We start from the raw sequence: 11,760 nt of genomic DNA, 5'->3' as shown, positions 1-11,760 counted from the left end.
AGGAGGTAAAACAGCTGTAATTGCGTGAAAAGCTAATTCAGCTAGTTCCGTTTTATAGTGTCATGTATCATAATGCGCATCCCATTACCGCAACGAAACTGGTAAAATATATTTTAGCACCAGGAAAAGTAACACTCAAGTAACAGGATATTAGTAAAACCTTAGATCCCAGTTTGTAGATATCAATAAGATTGGTTTTTTAAAATTGCATTACATTTCTAATTTGCTTTTTTATTGGCAATTCGAAGAAAACATAAGTACTTATTCGTAAAATCCTGGCGAAGATCCGAACTGAAATTGTTTGTCCAATTCTTGACTTTTAGACAGTTCGAAATTCTTTTGGCGTTTGTCCGCTATTAGGAATTCGTCTTCTTCTAGCATTTCCGAGTCACCACGTTTTCTAGAATGGTCGTATTTAATAGACCCATATACACACTCATCCGTGTCATTACTCTGGTAAACCATATAATTGGCCTCAATATACTTTTTTGATCTTGAAATGCATAAAGCGTATTATTTATATCCAGCGAATTGTATAGGGTATACTTACAATATAAGTACATAAGGATCAAAGGGGAAGAACGACTCCAGTGTCTCATCGGGCATGAATTTTTCATGCCCGTAAACTGTAGCAAGCTTACGGCGAGCGTTGCGCTCCAAAACAGTATGACAATAGGCCAATTGGTAAGTTCTTGTAACACCAGCGAAAGCTGTAGCCACTGGGGCTAAACAATAACGCAGGGGATTTAAATGACACATGGCAAGGCGCGATAGTTGAAGGGATTGGAGGAACAGCAAATCTGTAACAGAAATAATCATTACAGTTACATTTATTGTATTAGAAAGTTGAGATCACTATTTACCTAAAAAAAAACTATATTGAATTGGTTAATTGCGATGCACAGTTTCCGAATATAATTTCAAAATTGTACTCAGTAAAAAGGATTATGAGAACTCAATTTGGAAAAACTTGTTTTTTTTTTCATTTTTAAACGCCAATAATAGGCAAAAGGGTTTTAAGCCAGTGCGAACTGTGACCATGAGTAACATTAAATATTTATATGTGTATTTTCAATTAATTTTACGCATTTTCTTAATATTAGAATATGTATGTGGCGCCAGGGATCCGTTTATAACAAAACTCCTGCGACGACGTTGAGAATAGACTCGTTGAACCGTTTAAAGGGTTTCTATGGATACCACAAAATCTTTTTTTACCCGTTACTCGTAGATTAAATGGGTATACTAGGAATTATTAAAAGTATGTAACAGGCAGAAGGAAGCGTTTCCGACCATATGAAATATATATATATTGTTAATCAGGATCAATAGCCGAGTCGATCCATCCATGTCCGCTGTCCGCCCGTATAAACGTCGAGATCTCAGAGACTATAAAAGCTAGAGATTTGAGCCTAAGCATACAGTTTCCAGAGACATAGACAAAGCGCAAGTTTGTTGCCACTCCCACAAACCGTCCAAAACAGCTACGTCCACACTTTTCAAAAATGTTTTAATATTTTTTCATTTACTTGTCAGTTTTTTAAATTTCTATCGATTTTCCAAAAAAATGTTTCCCAATTTCTATTGAAATTCCAGAAAGAGTGTGGAAATTTCTCGTTTGCACTTCGACTAGCTAAGTTACGGGTATCTAAAAGTCGGAAAACTCAAATGTATTGTTTCCTTCAAGCGTTGAGTTAAGCTTCATATAAACTTAAAATCAAGGTTAGAAACCAATTCATTTCAATAGTGCGGAAAGGAAAACACTTTTTGCACACCTTATTCTTAGTAGAAGAAATCATTGAAAAGTATGTCACAGGAAGTTTTTTCGGCCCTATAAAATATATATAAGTTAACAACTAAGAGTACCAACACTTTTGTCACCAATACACAAACACTAGTACTTCATATAAACAATGCTGACGCGCCCCAACCGAGTTCAGCGCTCCGCGCTACGAACGGTCAGCAACAGCAACCGGACACCCCTTATCCGGGGTACCGAGCTATGTTGCATAAATGCTGACTCGGCTTGCCGACCATGGGTTTATGGCGTGATGCATTGGAGCCAGAGTAGATCCACACTTTCATATTCTTTTGTATTTAGTCTTAAGCCAGAGCTTTAATAAAGAGCAGCTATTCACTCCGGCACGCAGCCGTAAAATATCATTTTATTATTTGAATACTCTCGCTGAGCCAAAAGGCCAGCGATCGACAAAGAGGGCAAAGTCACGCCCTCCAACCTAAACTTCGTAAGAAGATATAAATCCCTGGTGGCAGCATCGTACCGGATCCCACGGGAAGGAATATCCGCACGTCAGGAGGCCATAGGACAAACCACGACGGAGGAACATATTAATTGGCGCCCAACGTACATTTAGTACCCGCACCTAATAATATCTTAACATAACAACGTAGTTAAGAGTACAGGCCATGTAAGTTTGATTAGTGAAGTCACTCGGCAACCTAAGGAATTTTGTGTGGAATATTAAATAAATAAAAAAGCTAACAGCCCTTTTTTGCATGCTTTTAGGGAGCATTATTTTCCACATCATACTTTTACCAACAGAAAATTCTGTAGCATACCCCAAGCGTAAATTCTACTTTACTTTACCTCGACCCATTGATTTTACACAGCCTACTTTTTACAAGAGTAAATTCTGTGCAGACCTTTTCCTTGTCGTTTTTAGGAGAAACACCTTTTTCCCTTTGTGTCGCCTTATATTTCTCGCGCGTGCAAATATCACGCCTCGCATAGCCGATCGACCGTGCTCGGAAAGAATTAATTTGCGTGGTGTCAACCAATGGTAAATGAGTTGGACGGCATATAGAAACATAAAAGTCGAAGACGTTAGTGACGACGAGTTTAGTTCAGAGCCAGTAGGTTTTTGTCCGAATACTACAAGTAGCACTGCAGCCATGGACGCCGCACAGCTACAAGCTATTATAGCTGGAGCTGTTAGCCAGGCTTTGGCTGAACAAGAACACAGACTAACGCAGGCCTTCCAGGCACAATTAGATGAGGTTAAACAGCAGATGCAAAACTTGCGTGTAGAAGCACCACAGGTAGAGGCATACAAAAAAATAATCCCAAACCCTGACGTACGGTGCGAGGTCAAGCTTGACATTGTGAAGACCTTGCCAGACTTTTCGGGGGAACAGGACGACTATGTGTCATGGCGGCAGTCAGCCGTAGACGCATACGAAATCTTCAAACGGTATGACGGTAGCGAGGCACATTACCAAGCTGTCTCGATTATCAGGAACAAAGTTAGGGGGCCAGCGAGAGGGCTACTAGTTGCCCATAACACAGTCCTAAATTTCGATGCCATTATTGCTCGACTGGATTGTACCTACGCGGACAAAACGTCGCTGCGCGTGCTTAGGCAGGGACTCGAAACAGTTAGGCAAGGAGAGCTTAGCCTAATGGAATATTACGACGATGTAGAGAAACGATTGACGTTAATAACAAACAAGATCGTTATGACTCACGAACCGGACAGTGCGATTCTGTTTAATAATGAAGTTAGAGAGGATGCTCTCCACGCATTTATTGCCGGTCTTAGGAAACCCTTGAGGGCCATAGTCTTGCCGGCGCAGCCCAAGGATTTGCCCTCAGCTTTAGCTTTTGCTAGGGAGTCCGAGGCTACCATAGAACGCACAAACTTTGCCAATACATATGCAAAGGTTTTAGAGGACAAGGCAACCGCCTATGAGCACCGAAAGGATCGAAACCGCTCAAAGGAGCCGCATGGAAAATATAGCAGGGCCGAGGACGGCCTAGGGAAAAACCCTCATTTTTACAAGAAGCAGGGTAAACAAAATAATTTTGCCCAGAATAATAACAGCTATCAGAATCAAGCACCTGAGCCTATGGAGTTAGGCTCCACTGTAACCCAACAAAGGCAACCGACCTCCTTTGGAAACGGTCAGCCTACAAACGCCAAGGCCGAGAGTACTCGAGGCCAGAAAAGATTCGGCTCCGCTCGCATGACCGGGCAGAGGCGTCAGAAATTGCAGAACACTATGCAACAGGCTGAAGAGAATAATGGCGGCGAGTATGATGGTGCGGCCGCAGCGGCCGTTACCGAGTTAGATGACGAATCCGATGAAAATGATCAGATCAATTTTTTAGGGAGCGCTCCCGACTGCCGTTCATTGAACGACAGCTCCAAGGGAGACTACTAAAAATACTAATTGACACAGGGGCGGCGAAAAACTACATCAAGCCCGTAAAGGAGCTTAAACATGTAGTGCCCGTCGATTCCCCTTTCACGGTTAGTTCCATTCATGGTTCTAACAGGGTTCACCAAAAATGTTTAATGAATATTTTTGGAAAAACATCTTCGTTTTTTCTTTTGGACGCACTGACACCATTCGATGGTATAATTGGATTTGATCTCCTAGCTCAAGTAGGAGCAAAACTCGACGCAGAGAAAGGTACGATAAATTATGGTTCTGTTTCTGAGAAGCTTCAGCATCATAATTGCGATAATGTTAATTTTACTAACGTAAATGACATCGCCGTGCCAGAGCCTGTAAAAGCGCAATTTCGAGGTATGATCGAAAACAGATCTAAGGCATTTTCAGCCTCTAACGAGGCACTGCCGTTTAACACCTCTGTTGTCGCCAGAATTCGCACAAGCGATGATAAGCCGGTATACTCCAAGCTATACCCGCATCCAATGGGTGTATCTGAGTTTGTTAAGCGAGAAATCGCAGACTTACTTCAGAAAGGCATCATTAGAACCTCTAAATCGCCTTACAACAATCCAACATGGGTTGTAGACAAAAAAGGCCAGGATGAATTGGGGAACAAAAATAAGCGTTTAGTTATAGACTTTAGGAAACTTAATGAAAAAACCATCGCTGATAAATACCCAATGCCAAACATCTCCATGATACTGGCGAACCTAGGAAAAGCTAAGTACTTTACGACGTTAGATCTAAAGTCTGGCTACCACCAAATATACTTGGCCGAACAGGACCGCGAAAAGACCTCTTTTTCGGTAAACGGCGGAAAGTATGAGTTTTGTCGGTTACCGTTCGGATTGAAGAATGCGGGAAGCATCTTCCAAAGAGCGATCGACGACGTCTTACGAGACCAAATTGGCAAGTCATGCTATGTTTACGTAGATGACGTCATTATTTTTTCTGAAAACGAAAATGACCACGTCAAGCATATAGATTGGGTTTTAAAAAGCCTGTGCAATGCTAATATGAAGGTATCCAGCGAAAAAACACACTTCTTTAAGCAGAGTGTTGAATATCTGGGATTCACCAACCGGTGAACTGCTTCAGAAATCAGATTGTCATAGAAGAAGCACGTTTCCGACTAAAACGAAGCTTGGTGTTGTTTCGCAGTAAAACTCGCCACCTTATCAATTTCGCCGACAAAAGCACCATTTTGGAAATGCTGAAGGAGGTCGTAAACCCCGAAGTCGTGAATGCGATACACTGCGATCTACCCACCCTGGCAAGTTTTCAACATGATTTAATTTCTCATTTCCCAGCTACGCAGTTCCGATACTGTAAGAATATGGTTATAGACGTTACGAATAGAAATGAGCAGTTGGAAATTGTCACGACAGAACATAATCGTGCACACAGGGCGGCTCAGGAGAATACCAAGCAAGTCCTCCGCGATTACTATTTCCCCAAAATGAGCAGCCTAGCAAAGGAAGTGGTTGCAAATTGCAAAATATGCACCAAAGCCAAATACGACAGGCATCCTAAAAAACAAGAGCTCAAGGAAACACCCATACCAGGCTATACCGGCGAAATGTTGCACATCGATATCTTCTCAACTGATAAGAAGCAATTCTTAACATGTGTTGACAAGTTCTCGAAATTTGCAATAGTGCAACCAGTGCTGTCCAGAACAATAGTGGACGTCACGGGGCCCCTGCTTCAACTCGTAAATTTGTTTCCCAAAATCAAAATGATATATTGCGACAATGAAGCCGCCTTCAATTCGGAGACTATCACCTCCTTACTTAAAAACAACTACCACATAGACATTGTAAATGCGGCCCCGCTGCATAGCCTGTCAAACGGTCAAGTGGAACGATTCCACAGTACTCGTACCTTGACAGAAATAGCCAGGTGTCTTAAGTTAGACAAAAAAATCAGCGATACGACAGAATTAATATTGAGGGCAACAATAGAGTATAATAAGACCCTACATTCTGTCACTCAGGAGAGACCAGTCGAGATTCTCCACACGGGTTCTGATGATCGCTGCCTAGGCATAAAAGACAGGCTGGTAAAGGCCCAGCAAAACAACATCGAAAGATGCAACCCAGCTAGGCAGAACCGTGTTTTTGAGGTAGGAGAAGAAGTGTTTGTCAAAAACAATAAAAGGTTAGGAAATAAGCTAACCCCGTTATGCACAGAACAAAAGGTGCAAGCAGACCTGGGAACGTCTGTTATCATTAAGGGGAGGGTGGTCCACAAGGACAACCTCAAATAAAAATTCCCACTTTTATTTGCCTATTCCTAGTAGTAAGCCAGATTTAAGTATTTGTGCCGTGGTCTCATTCTACGTTTGGTTTGCAGGTTCGCCATCATAACACTCATCACCCTGGCAGTGGCAAGTGCTCGGATTACCGACTTTTCCCACGCCAAATACATTTCCGTCGTAGATGGAGACGTATTGGTGTTCGAGCATCGTAATTGCCTGAGGCATTCGAGCAACCTGTCTGATTATATTTACATGAAACAAAGAAATTGTCCGCTTCCTTTCCACAATCGCATATGCGCAAGTTGTTAGACGTGGATACAGATCACATTATAAACTTGTTGTCCGTTTTAAAAATACACCACCGTATCGCTAGAAGCTTAGACTTTTTAGGTACAGCCCTTAAGGTAGTTGCAGGAACTCCCGACGCCTCAGATTTTCTAAAGATCAAAATGACCGAAGCCCAGCTAATAGATTCCAACTCCAGGCAAATTAATATAAATTCCGAAACCCAAATACAAATAAACAAACTGACCGACACCGTAAACAAAATTATTAAAGCCCGAAACAACGACTTGGTCGACACCCCGCATTTGTATGAGGCATTACTAGCGAGAAATAGAATGCTGACAACAGAGATCCAAAATTTAATTCTCACAATCACATTGGCTAAAGCTAACATAGTGAATCCCACAATCCTTAATCATGCCGATTTGAGCTCATTAATTGAACAAGACACTCCAATAGTTAGCTTATTAGAAGCCTCTAAGATTAGGGTTCTTCAGTCCGACAGCATTATTCACATACTAATAGCCTATCCTAGGGTGAAGGTCAGATGTAAGAAGGTTCTCGTATACCCCGTATCACACTATCAGACAATCTTGCGACTCGATGAAGACACCTTAGCAGAGTGCGAGGAAGACACCTTTTCGCTCACCGAGTGCATGGAAACCACTCACAACACTTTCTGCGAGCGATCCCGACGCGAAACCTGCGCCCGCTCACTCCATGCGGGAAATACAGCCCAATGCCACACGCAATCCAGTCACCTTAGGGCAGTAATGCCTATAGATGACGGCATAGTTATCATCAATGAGGCAACAGCTCGCATCAGCACGGACGGCGGTCCAGAGGTGCTCGTCAAAGGAACACATCTTGTGACATTCGAGCGATCAGCTACCATCAACGGAACGGAGTTCGTAAACTTCCGGAAAACAATAGAGAAGCAGCCTGGCGTAGCAAGATCGCCGCTACTGAACATCGTCGGCCATGACCAGGCACTGAGCATGCCCTTGCTACACCGCATGAACAACGATAACCTGCGCTTTATCCAAGGGTTCAAAGACGAGGTTGACGCCGCGGGCCCCCCCAAACTTTGGTTCGCGGCTGGAGTAGTCATTAACATTGGTCTGGTCACCAATACACAAACACTAGTACTTCATATAAACAATGCTGACGCGCCCCAACCGAGTTCAGCGCTCCGCGCTACGAACGGTCAGCAACAGCAACCGGACACCCCTTATCCGGGGTACCGAGCTATGTTGCATAAATGCTGAGTCGGCTTGCCGACCATGGGTTTATGGCGTGATGCATTGGAGCCAGAGTAGATCCACACTTTCATATTCTTTTGTATTTAGTCTTAAGCCAGAGCTTTAATAAAGAGCAGCTATTCACTCCGGCACGCAGCCGTAAAATATCATTTTATTATTTGAATACTCTCGCTGAGCCAAAAGGCCAGCGAACGACAAAGAGGGCAAAGTCACGCCCTCCAACCTAAACTTCGTAAGAAGATATAAATCCCTGGTGGCAGCATCGTACCGGATCCCACGGGAAGGAATATCCGCACGTCAGGAGGCCATAGGACCAACCACGACGGAGGAACATATTAATTTATACATTGATGTGGCCATGTCTGTCAGTCTGTACGTTTGAACGCTGTGCTCTTGGGATCAATAAAATGTATATGTTGAGATTTAGCCAGCAGTTTGTTTAAGCAATGCCTGGGCTAAACGACGTTGGAATTATTTAATTAAATTAAAACGATGTATTTCGACCGCACGCACATCGGCAATCGTCTGCTGTGCCAATTTTTTAAGACAGAAAATCGAAGAAGCTAATAGGACATCTACCACTTCCATATAATGAGAAAGGCGTATTATCTCGCAGAAGGCGTTCTGCAGATATCGTGAAATTGGAAAATTAAAAGTTATGTTATTCATGCAACAAGTTTGGCTGCGCGAAAGTAAATGATGTACTCAAGACGCTTTCGATATTCCCCAAAAAAGCAAAATAATTGAGCAAAACAAATATGGCACCAATAATAGCGAAATTCGTTGACTTGTTTAACATGACTATATGTTTAAACTTACCTTTTGAACTGGCAGTCAAATCTTTTGCGCGAAATGCAATTAAATAGAACACAGCTTGGCAAACAGAATAGAAAACCAAATTGGTCTTCAGAGAGCAGCTATGCTTATATGCATCCGAGTCATCTATGTATGTATGAGCCCACTTTGTTAATTCTTTTAGGTAGAAAATAACAGTGCTAAAGAAGTTATGTTTTAGTTTTTATATCCTGTAGAGCAATTACATTTTCTTACCTAAGTGACAAAAATCTGGCGCGGGATAAAAAGCTAGCCATGTACCCCACTGCAGCATGACGAATTACGGCCGATACATTCGGATTTTGAACTTTCAACCATAACGAGTCAAGAAATGCTTCGGAATATACAGAACGCAGACTAGTTACATAAAATAAGATGAATTGCACATGATGTGTATTGTGGCTGGGTAATAACACTTCGTCGAATAAATAAAGTAACATCTTAAATAATCGATTAGCAGTCCTTCGCTGTTGGTCGCTACTGTTTTCATTAATTCGACATTTGCCATCAAAAAACTCATAAAGCAAGAGTAGGCATACATCCAAGGTTTTGCCAACAGGATGACTCACAGATTTTTCAGTTTTGGTTAAATTTTCGACGAATACATCGTCTATTTCAAACAAGGTATCCGATTCCACTTTGTCCTCCTGATCATTAATTTCTAATTCAATTTCATCTTTTGGAGCGTTAACATCTAACAATAAAAGCCTGAAACACGTAAAGAAAAATCGCACATATTCTTCAAATAAAATTTGTCAGTAAAATAATTAAAAAAAGGAAAACATCCTTTACCATTTCTATTCAAACTTTACTAGTAACATATTTTTCCGTATTAAGATATGCATATATCGAAGTTATTCACAGCAGTACTGTGGAAACTTTGCGAATAGGATAGGATTTTCTGGAATAATATATATAAAAGGTACTCAATGGACACGCTTTTTTAAAACTTGTAACTTCAACATCTTTTTTAGTGAAACGTGCAGAACAAGTACATTTTATAGAATTTATGTATAAAGTTAAAACCATAATATATCAGAACTTTTGTACATTGGAGGTGGGATCGTCACTTGTTTATACTTCGTCAAGAGGGTTTGCGTAAAGATTATTTATTTCCCACTGTTTGCTTAAGTATACCTCAATACTATGACCAGAATTTGGTCGCATAGGCATAGCATCTCTTTCTATATCTTGATAGAAATTATATATTTCGGAAAGTTTTATAAACCAAGACTTAAAAAATCTATAGAGGTTGAAAATTTAAATCATTGCATAATTTCGCAGATGTTCAACATTCGTTTATGGTTTAACTAGAGGAGTTTTCCAAAATTGGTAAAGCTAATTTCGAGTTGTTCAGCACATTTTCAGGACTTTTTATCAAACTTACGGACAACAATTTTGATTATAATTACCCTAAACTGTCTTGGGAAAATATTTTTTACGAAAATAAAATTTTAACTAATGAGGTGTCAATCGATATTTTTTCTAAATTTTTGACTTGTTTACATTTTCTTTATAGTACACACACCATCTTAATGTGCTACATCCCTACCTGCCCTGCAGTCCATAGTTATGACGCAATAATGAATAATAAACATTAAAGTAATACCAAAGTATTTTTAATAATTAAGTTCTCGGGTTTGTGAATTCTAATGTACTGAAAGTTTTTTTTGGATGGTAACAGACATATAGCAGAAAGAAATTCGATTCGGTCAAGTTTTCTTCGCAATTACATTTTGGGAAAATACATTTTTGGAAGTTGAAATTGGAAAAATTCCAATAATTTTGATGTATAATTTCACTTAAAAACAAGAAGTACTGAGTGTTAGAGAAAAAAAAAGAGTTGGTAAAGTACTTACTTTTGCAAAACCAGTTGTAAAACAAGTTCCTCGAATATAGGCTTGTACTCTAACAACCAAAGCACGTTATACAGATACCCTGCCGTCACATGGCATGGCTTTTTAAAATAGGGGAATTTGGCGGATATCGCATCAATCATAATATCAAATGCCATTGGCACGGCAGTTAAAATGCGATCCAGTACTTTATGGATAGGTTTCAACTCATTTCGCGTATTTTCCGAAGGGCCTCCGTTGACCCACTCGGATTCATCCAAATCTCCTGGAATCCAATGGACAATAAGTTTGGACACTCCAATAGGTAAGTATCTATTGTGAGCCACCAGTAATTCTATACAAAATTCAGTATAAGCTTCGATTATCTCTGTACTTCTTTTCCTCCAGTTAAGGGACAGTAAAGCCTCGACAACGGTAACAAACTCAGGAGTCAAATTGTGTACAATTCGTTTAGCATCTTTCATGATTAAAACAACCTCGCCATCCTTTAAATGTTAATAAAACGTTAAGATTAATGAAAACATTTGAAGGTACATATATCTTACGCTAAGTTCTGCTTCCCGGATGAAGTATGTGAACTCCTTGACCAGATGGAAATTTCGATCTTCTAGGGCCACGCGCACAGATTCTGCGAGGCCTTTCTCTTTGGGTGTGGAAAATCGAACTTTGTTGATGGCCACGGCATTGGCTTGATGTCGTTTTACACCAGAAAACGTCTTTAAAATAGATGTCACATCCGTCTTACTCGTGAAAAAAGACATAATTTATGTTTATTTCTTAATGAATTGAGTATTTGAAGGGATAATCCAAATAGAAGTTAGATGAATAAAAGAGTTCCTCATAATACACATAATATTTTCGAAAGAGAATTTCATTATTAATTTAAGAACAAATATTCATAAACATTTTAATTAGAAAAAACACGTTGTTATGCGTTCCCATAAGCAGTGTGGCCATGAAATTTACGAAAAATTATACCGCTCAGCTAGGAAAACACACTTTCTTCACTTTTGGTTTTTATATGTATATATTACAAAATATTTATTTTTTTTTACAGGGGAAAAAA

General features: G+C 40.3%; 1 protein-coding gene across 1 annotated transcript; it reads right to left on the bottom strand.

Annotated features, from left to right (window-relative positions):
* Positions 1-212: 212 nt before the first annotated feature.
* Positions 213-11,633, bottom strand: LOC120445468 (RNA polymerase I-specific transcription initiation factor RRN3). The gene is made up of 6 exons (XM_039625914.2): positions 11,240-11,633; positions 10,698-11,179; positions 9,055-9,546; positions 8,824-8,999; positions 551-800; positions 213-493 (listed from the first exon to the last, which is right to left on the bottom strand). Exons 1-6 carry the CDS (start codon positions 11,453-11,455, stop codon positions 262-264), a joined length of 1,848 nt encoding a protein of 615 aa, XP_039481848.1. The 5' UTR covers positions 11,456-11,633; the 3' UTR covers positions 213-261.
* Positions 11,634-11,760: the final 127 nt, after the last annotated feature.

This window comes from Drosophila santomea, chromosome 2R (assembly GCF_016746245.2).
Source record: "Drosophila santomea strain STO CAGO 1482 chromosome 2R, Prin_Dsan_1.1, whole genome shotgun sequence".
In the NCBI taxonomy this organism is placed as follows: Eukaryota; Metazoa; Arthropoda; class Insecta; order Diptera; family Drosophilidae; genus Drosophila; species Drosophila santomea.
This window is presented reverse-complemented; position numbering and strand designations above follow the sequence as displayed.